Source organism: Suncus etruscus, chromosome 1 (genome assembly GCF_024139225.1).
Source record: "Suncus etruscus isolate mSunEtr1 chromosome 1, mSunEtr1.pri.cur, whole genome shotgun sequence".
Taxonomy (NCBI): domain Eukaryota; kingdom Metazoa; phylum Chordata; class Mammalia; order Eulipotyphla; family Soricidae; genus Suncus; species Suncus etruscus.
This window is the reverse complement of record NC_064848.1, coordinates 71237651-71254906: the sequence shown is the minus strand read 5'-3', so window position 1 is coordinate 71254906 and position 17256 is coordinate 71237651. Positions and strand designations below refer to the sequence as shown.

General features: G+C 47.9%; 1 protein-coding gene across 1 annotated transcript in view; it reads right to left on the bottom strand.

Moving 5' to 3' along the window:
* Positions 1 to 17256, bottom strand: part of COL15A1 (collagen type XV alpha 1 chain) — a 196607-nt gene that overhangs the window by 41949 nt on the left and 137402 nt on the right. Inside the window, exons 10-17 of the mRNA XM_049772921.1 lie at positions 14178 to 14287; positions 12105 to 12296; positions 10012 to 10155; positions 9398 to 9532; positions 5741 to 5788; positions 3548 to 3646; positions 1199 to 1324; positions 715 to 777 (exon numbers count right to left, since the gene is read on the bottom strand). Coding sequence (XP_049628878.1) covers positions 715 to 777; positions 1199 to 1324; positions 3548 to 3646; positions 5741 to 5788; positions 9398 to 9532; positions 10012 to 10155; positions 12105 to 12296; positions 14178 to 14287 — 917 coding nt within the window. The remainder of the gene's footprint in view (positions 1 to 714; positions 778 to 1198; positions 1325 to 3547; positions 3647 to 5740; positions 5789 to 9397; positions 9533 to 10011; positions 10156 to 12104; positions 12297 to 14177; positions 14288 to 17256) is intronic.

The window sequence follows — 17256 nt, the reverse complement described above, 5'->3', positions numbered from 1 at the left end:
AAATTATCAGTTCAGAGGACAGTGGCAGTGTCAGAGGTACTGGCATTTTCCATGACTTCATCCAGTTTGGGTATACCAGAGGCGTCTGCTTCCCATTGCAAGAGGAAGAGGTCTTCTGCCATCCATCCAGTATCCCACCCCCAAAGAGGGTCTTGTCTTTTCTGAGTGTCTCCTGGCCCCAGAGGACCTGCATGAACCCTCCAGGCTGGGAGACTGGAAGGGCACCACGGGAAGGGCAGGATGCCCTGAAATGAGAGAAGATAGTGAACATGGAGGACTTCTGCTCCTGAATGGAGGCCAGCTGTGCTGTCTAAGGTGCAGTCAGAATGGTGATCCTGCTTTGCTGGGTTGGAATGGATCTTTTGTTTTGTTTGGGGCCATGCCTGGCTGTGCTCAGGGTTTACTCCTGACGCTGCACTCAGGGACCACTCCTGGTGATGCTCAGGGGACCCTATTGGGCACCAGAGATTGAACACTAGTTGACCTATGCATGGCAAGTGCACTACCTGCTGTGCTATAGCTCTGGAACCAATAGGGTAGGCTGGGGTGAGGAACACAGATAGGAGATCAGTGATTACTCTGAAGAGATGACACACCCTTGACATTGACCCTGGACTGGACGCTGGGAGCCCCCTGGTGGATACGGCCAGCAGAGAGGACCAGGGCTGAGAAGCAAAGTCCTTGGGGCCCAGAACCATCACACCTCACTCTTACCTTCTCCCCTTTCATGCCAGGAACACCGGTGTCTCCTTCAGGTCCAGGCTGTCCCTCAGGGCCCTGGGAAACATGAGTGATCATCAGCTTTGATACTCCTAAACCCAGCTTCACAAAGCCCCTGGGGAAGAGGAGGGTGGATGGGTCAGAAAGAGCCTGGCTGTAGCTGAGGCCTCAGGGGCCAGAGTTGGAGTTCAGCACCAGCTGGCATCTGTGACAAGGGTTCTCAGATCTCGGGGTTCTCCTCTCTGTCCTAAGAAGAGATCAGGAAAAGGGCTGGTCTATGGGCCCCTGAGGGTCTCCAGATGTTCTTGCTAAACAGGAAGAGGGAACAAATGCAGGGGCAGATGGTTTGTCATGATAATGACCATTTCCACTTATGGGATGAATCAGCTATTCTCTCCTCAGGGGACCTCAGTGCTGGGGTCTGTGCTCTTGCTCCCCACCCCTGCCCCATTTCCACGAAGAGGGCTAAGAACCTTACCGGGGGGCCTGGCTCACCATCAGCACCATCTTTCCCAGGAGATCCTGGGGGTCCCATGAAAACATTAGTTCCGGGTTTTCCTGGCATTCCAGGTGAACCAGGTGGGCCTGGAGGGCCTGGAGGACCCTAAAATAAATAAAAATGAACAAAAATAAAACCCAGTCAGAAACAGCACAGCAGACGATGAATATAGACTGAGCACATTCCCTGTATTACTACCAATGACCTGGTAGATAGACTGGATGCACTGACCACACTGGACAAGAGGGTTCGCTGATAGATGGGGCTCTCTACCCACTTGCACATACATACCTATGCATATGTCATGCAGCTATGCACACGTGTGTATACATGCATATATCCATACTCACGAGTATGCCTGCAGATATACATAGGCACGCATTCACATATGCACAGTGAGTGCAGATATACGTGCATGCTTATTGGTAGAAGGGCAATCATTTATACCCAGGTCATCCTGAATCCCTTACTGTTGTATTAAATAATTAACGATGGGGCTGGATGGAGGTGGATGGCATCCCAGGCCACGTGGCTCCGCAACCCCCATCCAGCCGACGGGTCCCAGGCCCAGGTGAACGGCGGAATCAGACTCATCCAGAGACAGACATCAGGAAGCATCAGCTTTATTCATGCCCTATTCACTACATGTGTGGCCTCTATCATAACCTTTCAAGCACAGCCATACTTCGCTAGCCCTGTGTCTTAACTCCTTTCAGCCATCTTCCCTTTGGGCTCCATGCTGGTCAAAGACCAGAACGCAGAGACCCAAAAGCCAGAGAGCCCAGCAGGGCCAACCCTAATCCCCTAGCTCAAAGGCTTTATATAACCTTCCAAGACCACTCCCCGGAATGGGAGGGGTCTTGCAGGTAAGGTTACACCTAATATTCGGTTCCCAAGACCCCTCCCAGAAATGGGCGGGTCTCAAATAGGTACACCTAAATCCAGGGTGGAGTCACACCTTACATCAGGTTTTCTCCCAAATGTTCATATGCAGGAGAAAACTGAGCTCATTGGAATTCTCAGAGGTGCTCGGCTTGCTTAATTTTCAGATTCATAAGAGGTTTATCAAGTCACCTGCTGCTTTAACTTTTTCCTCTGTGATTGGCAGAACCAATCGATGGTGCTCAGGATGTGCTTGGAGGTCACTCCTGCTGATGCTTAGAGGACCCTGAGGTACTAAGGGTTGAACACTAGTCTCCCATGGGTAATGTATGTGCTCCAGCCCCTTGAGCCATCTTCCCCAGCCCCTGTCCTAATCCTTTAAAAAAATATTTCCTTGTCTCATTTTAGAATGATGAGTCTTTTTCATCTCTGACTGAACTGGCTGGTGCCAGGATGGAAGATACATCTGGCCCTGCTCCTTTCCTCCCAGCTACTGAACTTGTGCAGTCCTATTCTGGCCCTGTGAACCATCAGGGTTCAGCACATGGAATCAGAGGTCAAGAGGAGGGATCAGGGGACCGAGGAAAGGGAGGGAGGGGGCTGCCCTAGAATGGGCGAATAAAGAAGGTTCTGGGAACTGAGGGTGACAGACTCCCCAGAGAGGGGGGGGCAATGGGTCTAACTTGGAACAGGGGTGGGGCCACAGCCTGTTGAGGGGAGGTGGGATGTGGGATCTTCTCAAACTGACACTGAAAAACTGAAAGCCTTCCACCAAAGACTAGAAATAGCACAGTTTAGCCCATTGACAATACCTGCTACAGGTGAGCAAGTGCAAGGCAGCAGCCCACAAAGGTGCTGGCAGGTCACTTTGGCAACCATGGTCAGTACCCCCTTTTCCAAACACACACTTGTCTGTTTTCTTTTCTCTAGAAACTGCTTCTGTGGCCATGCCTACAAATGGCTTTGGGGGACATGAATGTATGTCTTTATTCAGCGTGAGCCCCTGAACAAACCAGTCTTTTTGGTACCAACCCTTTTCTTCTGAATATCAGTATTCATACATTAAGTACCTAAATGTGGGTTTAGTAACAGAGGGCCCAGGGATGTGACTTTGTGGCAGAGCACATGCCTTGTATGTGTGAGGCTCTGGACTTGATCCCTCTCTGTCCCTCGAGCCTCTCCCCACCTCCCTCCAAGGTAGTACCACTTGGGTATAGCCCAAGTGGCTGGTCTCAAGCACCATCAGGAGTGACCAAGCTCTAAAAAATAATCAGATTGGAAAATGCCAAGAGTATGTATACAAAAGATGAGAGAAAAGTACAACAAAACCATGAGCTCACCCACTGAGTAACTGTGACTATCATAAGACTGGTTTAGTTTGGTCCTAACCTCCTAAGGGACCCTCCCCACAAGCCCAGCATGAAGGCAAAACTAGACACCACTTACCGGTAACAGGTCCTCTCTGTCCAACAGATCACCAGAGCCTGCTCCAGAACCCAGGCCAGAACTCCAGCCCAGGCCAGAGCCCTCCTCCTCCATGCTCATCTGGAGAAAGAAGAAAACCTCACAACTTGGTTTCAACCTGTCATTCCAAATTTCCCTTCTTTCCCACAACCTTCCTTCCAGCCTTTTATCCCTGCCCTCTCTCCATTGACCTCCCTCTCTCACCTTTGCACCCATACACATGGCTCTCATTCATACCCATCTTCATCTCTTTTCCTCCTTTCAAACTCCTGCTCAACCTCCAAAGCCCAGTGTCATGGTCACCTCTCTTTTATGAAGCACCCCCATCCCATTTTCAGGGATCTCTTCTTTCTAGGTGCCAACTGGCTTCTCCCAAAATTTTGACTTGTTGCTTGGGTAGCCTGACCAGAAACTCAGTTGCCTTTGGGTGTCTGTCAATATCTCTAGCAAGGTCTCCTAGAGGGGCAGGCCAGTCTGGAGATCCTCTAGATGCCCCATGTCCAGCAGCAGACCTGGCTCCAAGAAGCACTCCATACAGATGTGCTGAGGACCACCAAGTTTCTCAGAGAATAGAAGGCAATTTCCAAAATCATCCTTCTGGCACTGGGCTCCCAAAGACAGGAACCAGGAGAGGCCCAATTCAAATGAATGTATGTGGATATGTCTCTGTGTTTATATGCGTGAGAATATGTGTATGTTGTGCGTGCATATATGTGCAAGTGTGTATAAATTCTATGTATATGTGAGAACGAATGTATTTGCTTTGTGTGAGGGCATGTGTGTATGCATCTGGAAAAATGTGTATATTCGTGTTAATGTGAGAAAACATCCATGTGTATATGTAAGAATGTGTTTGCTTCATGTGTGTTGTGTGAATGTGAATATGCATATTTGTGAAAATATGTGTTCCCATGTATATGTGAGCATATGTATATATGCATGTAAGAATGTGTTTAAGAATATGGGTGTGGGGGCTGGAGAGATAGCATGGAAGTAAGGCGTTTGCCTTTCATGCAGAAGGTCATTGGTTCAAATCCAGGCATCCATATGGTCCCCCGCTCCTGCCAGGAGTGATTTCTGAGTGTAGAGCCAGGAGTAACCCCTAAGCACTGCCGGGTGTGACCCAAAATCAAAAAAAAAAAAAAAGAATATGGGTGTGTTGGGCTGGAGCAATAGCACAGTGGTTGGGCATTTGCCTTGCATGAGGCCAACACAGGAAGTACCCCAGTTTGATTCCTGGCTTCTCATATGGTCCCCTGAGCCTTCCAAGAGCAACTTCTGAGTGCAGAGCCAGGAGTAACCCTGAGCACTGCTGGGTATAACCCCAAAACAAAACAAAACAAAAAGAATATGGGTGTGAAAATATGCTTGAAAAACATGTGTGAGGCTATATTTAAGGACATGTATATGTGAGAATGTGTTTGGGTACATGCAAAGAATGTTTAAGAACAACATAAGAATGCTTAAAACATGTGTGTGAATGCGTTTAAGAACATATATGTAAAGATATATTTAAGAACATGTGTTTTGTGAGATTGTGTTTAGGAACCCATGTGTGACAATGTTTGAGGATTATTTAAAAACATGTAATCCACTTTGGTCAAAATAAAATTATTAAAAAAGAACATATGTGTCATAATGTATTTAAGAACACATGTGTGCCACACTGTGGAAAGACTCCAAGGAGGAGGCAAGAGCTGGGGGAATGAGCTAAGTCTGGGAGGACACAGGTATTGGCAGGTGGTGAGAGGAGACAGGTTAGTGAGAGCAACCAGAAAACTGGTGACACTGTAGAATCAGACGGATGAAGAGGCACTGCCCGGCTAGTGGGGACTTATTGGACAGAGAAGGGAAACCTAGGATATGTCTCACTTCCTCTTTTGTTGTCATCCCAGAGGAACCAGGGAACAGGGGTATGTCTGATATTGGGGCAGAAGTGGAACAGAAATTGTTTCTGCACCTGAGTTTGGGGAAGTTCTGCCCAAACTGGTGTCCTGAGGTCTGCTGTGGGCCTGTGGTTTCTGCTATGGGTTCTACTGTCTGCCTACCTCTGCCCTGAGAGTAACTCTATAAGGAGTTGACCCTGTCCTTTGAGGAGTGACCCTATCCTGTGAGGTCCAATCCTGTCTTATCACAGTGTGAATGTCCCATGACGAGTGAGGCTGGGGCACTCACCGTGGTTCCAGAAGGTCCAACTGGCATAGGGGTCGTGGGAAGCCACCCCTCAGGAAAACCCTAAGGAGAATAAGAGAGTCAGTGGCAGGCTGGACAATGCCTTCCTCTCCCTTCTTCTGGATGAAAAATCACCACTCTCAGGTACTTTGGAAGAAGGTTCTGCTCTTTCTGGGCCAGGCCTGAAGCACTTTTCCTGCTTTGGGTTGTGGAACCCTGATTCCTGCCCCACCTGGGGGTCAGCCAGATGGAAGAGGCCATGCACAGCTGATTCACCCACAACTCCCTGGTCCAGGACCGTGGGCATCTTGATGTCCAGATCCAGTGCATCCACTCATCCCCTCCTCCCAGCTCCACAACCCTGAGAGCCTATGATGTTGAGGGGCCTCCTCTGATAACTGGGGTCCCCTACGGGTCTTTTGTTAGGCTTTTGTTAGGGTTCAAGAATTGTTTGCAGAACTATAGGAGAATCCACTTGGAAAGAAAAGAACATGGGAAAAAGAATGGCACCCTGGGGGGTTAAGGTGTCAAAAATAAGCAGCTGAGCTGATAATTAATAAACAGAACCAGCCTGAGTAGGATCATGACATTGAAGGCCCTCGGTTTTTACTCTCAATGCATTTCCCCATTCCACTCCAGCTGTTTCCTTCAGTTCCACAGGCATCTGAAATCTTTGAGGTGGCCAGAGCAATGAAAACCCCACCTTCTGGACCCCAGTTCTCCCTTCCCAGAACCACTAGAAGCACCCTGGAGGCCACTGGGAAAGGTAAGAAGGGACAAACAGAAGTATTCTGGCCAGAGCAGGCTCCCAGCAGGACCTGTCCAGGGTTGCACACATTCATAGACAGTGGCTCATCCTCCCAGTGGCTTCCTAAGAGGTTGTGATTTTCTGCAGACACCAGACAAAGCAGTTACACTACCCAACATCATTTCATGTCAACCTTGCTGTTCTCCTTCATTACAGAGATGAAAAAAATAGAGGAAAGAAACAGAAGAACTTTCCTGAGAGCTGTTGAAGAGCACACATTAGCCCTTACACTTCTATCTCACCAGTGTTTTCCTCAGAAAGAAACCAGAGTCCACGGCTTAGACCCAGAAGCTACTGCAGTCCATAACAGATAAGAAAAGGCCCGAAGAAACAAGGTCCAAAGAAACAAGGCCTGGAGCACCAGGACCTGGGTGCTGGTTGGTGGGAAGTAAGTTGAGTTGAGAACTGAGCTGGGTATTGCTACTGTGATTGCCCCTACCTCCAAAGACTAATCCCATCTTTGTTGAACTCAGCCCTCTGGCTGACACCACTATTGCATCAACAGAACTGATTTTGCTAATCCCACAAAACATGCTGTCTGTTCTGAAGAAGGGTCCAGTCCCACCTTTTCTCCTTTTGTTCCTAAGTGTCCCCATGGAATTGCACAATCAAAAGACAGAGAGGCTTGCATCTGATGCTCCTGGGGCATGAAGTTTTTCCTGGACCCCAATAGAAAGCAGGAGCTGTGCACATGATGAAGCCCTGGAAGACATGCCTGGCTATGCAGCTGCTGGTGGTCCAGGATAATGTTTTAGTTTGCCAAACACTTGAAAACACTTGAGCAATGAAATGACTGGCTTGGACCCCTTGTGCATTGCTAGCCAACTTGAGGCTTGGTTCTGAAGACAGGCATTTGTAGAGAATGCTGAGAATAAATGTAGGTAGCCCAAGCATGAAAGCTCTTATACTGAACTCCAAGGAATTGTGTAACAACTGCCTAACCCTCTCTGTGTCTCACCTGCCCAGTAACTCTACCTGCCTTGCTTACTGAGCATGGGCTAGGAAAAACCAACAGGCAGTAGGAAACCACTGTTCTAACAGTGTTAAAATTCAGGGGGAATTTCCTCTGGGGGTTTCTTCAGCTTATACAATTAATTTTATAATTAGACTTTTCACTTAACAGTCCCTCAACACTAAATACTTTTAATAACTATGACTGCTGTAGTTGCACACTGTGGCACTAGATGATGGTAGTTTGATTTAGTTCACCCCTGAGGGTTGGAAAGTTAAACCACCTGAATATTTTTTCTATGATGAACAATATTGGGATTAACATCCTTATATACAAAACCCTTTGCCATATGACGCTCTCTCCTTAAAGACTTGTTTCTAGAACAGAAGTTTGTAGAAAACAATGTGCAGCTTTTGTGGTTATTAACATGTGTTGACAAAGAAGGAGTAAATCCACCACTGTCATTGGGTCCTAACTTTTAACAGCAGAAAATACAAAGGTTCTAAGGACAACTGGCCCACAGTTAATCCCACATCAAAGGGGAAAAATATCAAAGAAGGCAGAGACATCTAGGCTAAGAAAGGACAAAGGGACGTTATTAATTTTGTGAGGTAATATAGGAGTACTGCAACTAAGAAAAATAAAAAGGGGTTTAAATAATAATACAGTGGATGGGGCATTTGTCTTTCACTCAATTGAAGTGGGTATGATCCCTGGCACCACAAATGGTCCCCAGAGCCCAGCAGAGTGATCCCTGAGCACAGACCCAGGAGAAAGCCCTGAGCATTGCCCAATGTGGCCCCAAACTAACACATTTAAAGAAAAGCTCCAGATCAATCTATTAGAAATATAAATGGAAGAATTTGCAAGTTCTATAATGTTTGGAATTTATTTTAATATGCTCCTGGGACCACAGAGATAGTACACTACGCTTGCTTTGCAGGTAGCTGAATCAGAGTTTGATTCCCAGACCCCAACAGGAGTGATCCCTGGTCACAAAGCCAAGAGTAAGCCCTGAGCTGGGCACAGCTGGGTGTGACTGGTAACCTTCAACCCCCCTAAAAAGATGGCCTGTTCATCTATCTTAAAATAAATACACACATGCATACATACACATACTCTCACCCTTCCCTCTGACTCAATGGCCAAGGATTAAGGTTGCAACTCAAGTGATAGATTACATGCTTTACATACAGAAATACCTGGCTTCCATCCTTGGCACTACAGGAGCCCTGACAACACCACGTGTGACCTTCACAAAAATCAAAATCACAATAATAAAATAAGCTGGTTTAGATGTACACCACTTGTGGGAGGTACAGAAACAGCACCATCAGTCCCGTGGCTTCCACACCAACAGCACTGCAAAAATCTCTCCTGTGAAAGGGAATGGATAATAGGGGCTCTTGGGCTGTCTGAAAAGAGCTCAGCAGGGCCTCAGCTCCACAGCTGGTATTGGGCCCAGAGCTCCTGCATATCCTGTGCCTTTCACAGATGTAAACACACTGAGCATCGGTGACATTCTGGATGGGGGACCTTACGATACTTCACATTCTTGAAACTACAAGATCTATAGGCCAGCACATCCAGGCCCAGCTCTACCTTGCTGATGTGGTCCACAGTTCCCAGTCTCTGCTTTCACCTAGTCTCACTCTCCCTCACCTGCCAATAGAGACAGGCTTGGGGGCCAGTTTCTGTTCAAAGAAGCAACCAGAAATGGGATGGGGAGTCCTTGGGAACCTGAGTCCCCAAATTAAGATGTTCACCTCCTGCTCCTTCCTCTACAAACAGCGATTTGTGTGTTCCCAGGCTGGAGGACCCTCAAATTCTTTGGCTCAGACCCTCTGAAAACTAAAGTGGAAGCCCCACTTTTTGAGAGTCTGCTCCTTACCGGAGTGACCACCTCCTCAGGGGCCACAGTGGGTATAGGGAGTGGAGAACTTTCTGGGGGAGCCAGGTCCAGCTCTCCTGCTTTGCTAGTTGTAAGGAGATCCTCTGTAGGGGCTGATGTTGAGCCTTCATCACCATCAGGACCCTAAAAGCAAAACCAACATGAAGACTAGTGTCACTTCTCACATTTCCTTCTGCTGTCCTATGCCACTGTTGCCCTGACATCTGTGATGACACTGTCCAGAGATGAAGTGGCATCTCTTATAAGACCCTGTTTCCACATCATCCACTTGCCCACAAGCATCCCCATGCCTTGGCCACAGCAGCAAAGATGCCCACTGAGTCTATCCTACCACCTCCAGAGCAGGACTCTCATGACCTTCTGCCCTGCCACCAACCCTTCTAACACTTACTGCTCATGCCCCAGAAAGTTGTCTTTAGATGCAGCTAGCAGCTGAAGAGCAGAGGCAAACCCCAGCCTTTCCATCCCGCCATCATGCTTCTTCCCTAGCACCCTGACACCCCTCAAGTAAATATCTGCCCGAATAAGCTCAGAGCATGGAAAAGTCTGTTCTAACTCAGGATACTGACCACTGTCTTTTGGGAGTCCCTGGGGACACTTACAGTAGTGCCTGATTGTTCAGAAGCCATGGTGGGTGTGAGAAGGTTCAAATCCACCGTGGGGACCCCACTGGCTTCCTCCACAGTGCTGAGGTTCTCTTCCTGGTCAGTCGATGCTGTGGTCACACTGGATTCATTGTATAAAACCTGAAATAGATGTTGTATAAGATGTGCAGGGGGCTAGCAGGTGGCTGGCATGGCTCAGGCTCTCCCATCTTGCTTAGCAGAGTCCACACCTCAGTGCATAAACAACTTAAGCCCAGGGGAGAATTCCTGGCCCATGTCACACCAGGAACCCCACTAGCATGGCTTCACTGAAAACCAGCCACAGGAAGTTCATCTTCAGCAACTGGAGCCCCCCAGCATTGCAGAGGTCCCCCAATTTCTAGGCTGCTCTGTAGGGTAATCTCCAGTTCCTGCTATAATGAGATGGGATAGAACCAAGCATTGGTATGTGGCTCAGTGAACGAGGGTCAGCTCTGTGAATCTTGGGTTGTGATGCCCAGAGCCAGCATGTGGGCATTGAATACATTTGGGTATCACGGTCAAGTGGGAGAGACAATGATCAGACAACAACAAAGATGGTGGTAGGGCTTGGTAGATTCTGCTCCACCAGTTTTCTTATTCATAGGAAAAGTGCTTTTTCTTTGCAGCAGAAGGAGAAAAATGAAGAAGAATGAAGGTGAGGAATGAGAAAAGGGAGGCAGCTATATTGTTAATGAAAAGAATCTGGGTAACAGATAAATATAACCCCTAATGCTCTAGACATTGCCAGTGGGCAGGGTTATGATACCACAATAGGGCAGAGGAGAAAGATGGGGAGTGGATATGCAAATATCTCAAAGGCCAGTTGGTTTATTTTTTGGTGGGAGAAAGTGACTTGAGGTCATGCCCAGCAGTGCTCAGGACTTTCTCCTGGTTCTATGCTCAGGGACCACTCCTGGGGCATGGAAAGGGCTTATATGGGATGTTGTAGGTTTAACTTAGAACAACTGCAGACAAGCCATGGACTATCTCTCTAACTCCATCCATTCTACAAGTATCCTGAGAGTGCAGGGATGAAGTTTTGTCAATGAACAAGGTGTGTCCAACCCCTATGTCCTGCCTCATGGAGTTCATTGGGAGCTGAAACAAAATATAGATGCTGGTCATTGCAGAGACCATATGGCCTTCCAGGAGAGGGCAGGAATGTTTGTGTGTCTGTTCAGATGGCATCTCCTGGACAGCATGGAGAAACAGGGATGGGAGGAGGAAAACACTGGGGGAGGTTCTGGGCAGGGAGAACTCTACAGCAAGAAGGAAGGAGAATGGTGTCAGAGTAATAGAATGGTGGGTAGGGCACTTGCTTTGCATGTAATGGACCTAGATTTAATTCTTTATGGTTCCCTGAGTGATTTCTGAATGCAGAGTAAAGGGTAACCCCTCACCATTGTCAGGTGTGACTCCAAATCCAAAAATAAAAAATAAAAAAGGAAGAAGATTCTAGACAGTGAAAGGTGGTCAATGATATATAAGAGCTGAGAATGGAAAATTGGTGGCCCATGAAGTCTGACCAGGACATTTAAGCCAGGTGGGAGAGCAGTTGATGGAGGGGGGATAGTGGTCCAGGTGTGGATGAGACGAGGTAGCATTGCAGAAGGGAAGAAGACAAGTTTTAATGTGGACTGGCTGAGGAATAAACAAGACAGGGAAGTGGATGGTGGGTGCAGGAATAAAAGCAGAGGGAAGCAAACCTCAACTCAGGCCTCTGCAAGACTCAGGCCCCACTCACTGGGAGTGACCAGCAGGAGGACCGGAAGTGAGGGGTCTGGTGTGTATGGGCATAAGCATGGCCAGACTGTTCAGGTAGAGATGTTGGAGGCCCATAATACACCTGGGTTCTTCCTTCTGGAATGGGCACCAAACTTTCCACACTGCCCCGGGAGGTCTTGGCAGGCCCAGACATGCCCAGGAACCCCCATGACCTCCTGGCTCCTCCATCATCCCCTCTCCCAGCCCCACCCAGCTCTCCCTCTCTACATCCTCCCAGCTTCTCTGGACCTGCTCAGTAAAAGGAAGATGGACCCTCTGTGATGGCTTTAGCCTATGCTCCTTACCGTGGGGGCTGAAGTGAATATGCCACTGGCTTCAGTCTCCTCAGTCGTGTAGTCAGGCACATTGGTCTCCCCTGACGGAGATACTGCAGAACCTTCCTCTGCTCCACTTGCTGCAGAACCTTCCTCTGCTCCACTTGCTTCAGAACCTTCCACTGCTGCAGATGCTGCAGAACCTTCCTCTGTATCTGGGTCCTGAACAGAAGGACAAGGAGGGACTGTGTAAGAGCTCTGAAGGGTGAGGTCTGGAAGGAGCTTCTGGCCACCTTCCTACCCCTTGCCTGTATCCCCACCTTTCAAGTGCTGCCACATTCCAACTTCACCTCCAACCACATCGGATCCCCCAAAAGATGTGGCACACTTATTCTTGGCACAAGCTAGCAGCCCTGCAGCCAGGTTCAATTGTGGCACTGAGGACCCCATAGCTCCATGCCGGTGGTGTGAATCAGGCTTCAATCTGTTCTGGCTCAGTGCCCCCTATTATATTTTATACCTCCTGTTCTTCCTCCTCAGAATCCTCATATTCATGAGGCAGGAGAAACAGTACAGTATAATAATAGTGCAAGTACAGCAGCCTTGCATACAGTTGACCTAGGTTTGATCCCTGGCATTCCATATGGTCCTATGAGCCCACCAGGAGTAGTAAATCCTGATTGCCAAGCCAGAACTAACCCCTGAGCAGTGCTGGGTGTCGCCCAAATCCCCCATAATCAAACCAAATAACCAAATGATGCTTTTAGCCCTTAGCCCCTAGAGACAGGATCTGGCATTGTATGCAAAAGCTTCTAACCCCAAGGGAACCTAACCCAGCTCTAACCCAGACCCCACCGCGGCCCTGTCCCCAGGATGGCTCTCTTCCTTGTCCCTACACAGAGCTCAAGGTGGCTTTTCCAGCCCCATCCCAATTCCAGTACCATCCCCACTGCTGCCTTATCTCCATATCCCCTTCACACAGATCCCCAGAACAGCTTTGTTTAGGTTCCCTCCTGACTCTGCTCCTAAAAGTCTCGTGCCCCTTTTGATACAGACATGCATACACATGCTCTGGCACATCCTTTGCCCACAAAGACTTCCTGAGACCCTGAATCCAGCTCTTCATCCCTTGAGGGAGCACCCAAGGCTCCTCTCACCTTGCTGGCCTCAGGAATGAGGTCTCTGCCTCCCATGACCCCCCACCAAGTGCTGAACAAGTCCTCAGAAACCACAGCCTGCACATTTGACCCAGACACTCCCTTGCCCACAATGAAACTGCATCAGGTACAGAGAGTCTGTGCACAGGCTCTGAGCAACTCACTGTTGAGGGTCCTTCCCCAGAGTGCTCAGTGGGCACAGTGAGGACAGGTGTCCCGGCTGTCGTGTAGCCAAGCTCCATGTTCCTAGTAGTGCTGCTGGGTACTCCTGGAGTTTCCTCTGTTGCTGTGGTGGTTGCCAGGTTTCCTTCAGTGGCTGAGCCCTGGGGACAGAGGCATGGCAGGAACAACGTATTTGGATGCTGCTCTTTTGCAGTGGTGGGGAGGGTAGACTACAGGCCCATTGGCACACATAGGGCCCATGTGCACCCTCCTGCTCCTGCTGCTGTTCATACACAATTCTCTCTCTTCTCAGTGACTGCCCACCTACCATTTGACCGTCTGGAATCCAGAACACCCTGAAATCTTTGTCCGAGATAGGGACTTTAAAAAAGGGACCAATTCAGCCAAGTGAGTGTCTGAGGACCATGCAGGTGCAGAGAATGTAACAGAGAGGTTTCTTCTGCTTCTGTAATGCCTCTTAGAAGGGATTGAACCAAGTTGGCTGCACACAAGGCTAGCGCCTTAAGTCTGAGACTATCTCTTCATCCTAATCTTCACAGAAAAGGTTCAGATCAGAATTTGTAGGATCAGAAAGATAGTTAGAGAGGGTATAAGGCACTTGCCTTGCACATGACCTGGATTCATTCCTTGACATCACATATGGTCCCCTGAACACCACTAGAAGTATCCCCTGCTGGATGTAGCCAAAACTCCCCCCCCCAACAAAGTTTCCCAGAAGTCATTGGATTGACTCCTGACCAGAGTCAATAAAAACACTCCTCACCTCTTCAGTGACAGGAAGAAAAGCCCCATCCCCAGAGCCAGCTTCTGGAATGGAGATCCCATCTAAAGCCTGGTTCTCCTCAGCCGTGTTGTTCAGGATCTCCCCCGAGCCTACAGGAAGCAGATCTACAATGAACAGCTGTAGCTTCATGACCTTGGGAAACAGCAAGGCTGTTCTTCTCTGACTGACATGGAAAGGTGCCCTCACGTAAGAATTAAGTGGGGAAACAGGACAACCACAGGCTGGAGAGATAGCATAGCAGGTAAGGCACTTGTCTTGAACATACCCAACTCCAGTTTTATCCCTGGAACCATAAATAGTTCTCTGAGACCAACCATGCATCCCTGAGCATGGAACTAGAAAAAAAGCCCTGAGTACTGCAGGGTGTGACCCAAAACCAAAATGGAGAATTTGTAATTTCATCACTGGATATGGTTGAATTGACAGGTCCCCTGAAACCTAACAGGAGGCCTGATTTGTCACTTACTCAATGAAAATGACCTGTGACAAGCCAGGTATCTGGTGACTTAGGGTCATCTTCTACAACAGCAGAAAAGAATTCTCTATCTACAGAGGTTATTTTGAGGGTTGTGTTACAAAAATTTGATAAACAGATGCAGGAGAAGCACTAGGACATCCCCTGACCACCAATTAATATTCACTCTCAGTTTGGTTTTATATTTGTGAATAGAGTGCAGCTATATTAGCAGAGATCTTAGAAAAGTATAGAGCATATACATGAGTGTAGCCCCTTTAAAAAATAAACTAAAATTGAATAATTACACTGTATAGCAGTATACAAGTTTTTTTTATCATCGCTAAAAAGAATGATACAACTATGGTGTACCATGGCAATGAGTACTTAGAACCAATGTAGTCTTAACTAACCATACTATTGGCTGTTAGCTTCCTCCAGATGCTAGACAAGAGAATGATCACTTTTTTAAAATATTTGGTCCACTGCTTTGATTAGACTGTTATTCCAAGCACATTATTTATTTTGTAACTTAAAAGAATAATAAATGGGGCCCCAAGTTAAAGAAATATAGGACACTAGGGAGAGGGAAAAAAAGAAATATAGGACACAAATAAGAATGTAAACTATTGGGGCCAAAGAGATGGCATGGAGGTAGTGCCTTTGCCTTTCATGCAGAAGGACGATGGTTCAAATATCTGCATTCCATATGGTCTCCTGTGCCTACCAGGAGCTATTTCTGAGCACAGAGCCAGGAGTAACTCCGGAGTGCTGCTGGGTGTGGCCCAAAAACCAGAAAAAAAAAGGGAATGTAAGCTATTAGGGCAGGGGTCATTGCTGAACAAAGTCCATGAGCTCTGTCCCTATACCCTCTTACTAGTCCATTTGCCCCCTCCCTGCCTGGGAAGACCTCATCTCCCCACCTTGCAGCTACTGGAAAGAATCAGAACTGGGAATCCAAGCGTCCTTTCTGTCTCCCCTCCAACCTAGTGCATGTGTCTTATTCTAACTCCTGCATGGCACCTTATCAGAAACCAGTTTGTAGAGAAGGAGGTCCCACAGAGAGTCAGTATTCGATAAGAGGGTTCCCTAGCCATGCCCCTTCCATACACATACATGTGCCAGGGGAAGGATAGTGTGAAAAGGAGGAGATGAACTAGTTAGGGCTCTCACCAGCTCTTTAATCAGAGAAAGCTATAGCTAGTGGAGAATGGTACCCTCTTGAGCGCCCTCAGCCTTCCCAAACTAGCCGCTAGGGGGAGCCATCTAAACATTTCTAGGAACTCCAGACCTGGAGACTTCTGGAGGATGAATGGACTTGGGACAACATTATTCAGGGGTTTTCTCAGAGAGGGGACAGTGTGGGGTTCTGATCCCTTTCTCTGACCATCTTAACTACCATCTAGCAAGAGAAAAGGAACGTTTCCGTTTCCCTTCACTCCTTTTGTCAGCTGATGACAGAGCATGGGCCAGCTGGGCTGGTTGTGGGTACTGGCATCTCCACTTGGCATCCACCTACTTTGCACTCACCCTTCTGTCTAGACGAGGTCCCCGCCCAGGGCCTGCCACTTCTGCCTACTTCTGGTACTGCCTCAGCATCCTAAGGCCTCCCAGGAGAACAACACAGGCAATTCAGTCCCTGCCTCTAGGGCACAAAGCAGGGACTCAGTTGCTCTGGCAGATGATGGAAGAGTCCAAAGTGAGAAAAAGCTCATCAATGGACCCCAGCTGAGAGCAAACCAGCCTTGACACATCAACACCCTCATTCCTGTCCCTGTCCCCCTGTTAAGACTTTGTGTTGTTTTAGGACCACATCTCATGATGCTAAGTGTTTACTCCTGGCAGTGCCTGGGGGATCATGTGGTGCTAGGAATTTCATCCAGCTCTTCCACATTCAAATTCTGTGCTCAGCCTGCAGAGCCCCCTTTTTGGCATGCATATTGCAACTACATTAAATTATTGCACACTTTTCTTTTTTGTTTTTGGACCACACCCAAAAAGTACTCAGGGATTACTTCCGGTTCTTGTGCTCTGGGATCTCCACTCTTGATGAGGTTCATGTGGTTGGTGCCATACAGCAAATTGGGAACAGACACATGCCAGGCAAGCACCTCGCCACAGTGTGTCATCTCCTTGGCCCCTCTTTATAGTTTTACCTTCTACTCAGAATTTCCTTCATAGATGTCTCATGTTTAGTTAAGATATCATCATAGACTGATGGAGAAGTAAAAGGAATGATACATGTAATTATAGAAGACTTGTGAAAAATAACAGTATGAAGAAGAAAGCAAAGGCTGGAGAGATGGTCCACAGGATTAGAGTACAGGGTTGGTAAGTAGGAGATTCAGGTTCCATCTCTGGCACAGTTGTGTAGCACTTTATTTTACATAAAACAAAGATCATCCCTAGTTACTTTGTATGTTTGTTTACAACTTGGATTTACCCCAAAGCAGAGATTGTCTTACTTGTAAACCTTTGTGGGACTGGCTCAGGCTAGCCTGAGATATCTCTCCTACTGTCCCACCCAGGGGTGGTCTCTGTACTCAATAAAAATAGCAGTTCTGGCAGGCAGCTGGCTCTCCATACTAGGTAGAAGACTGCCAG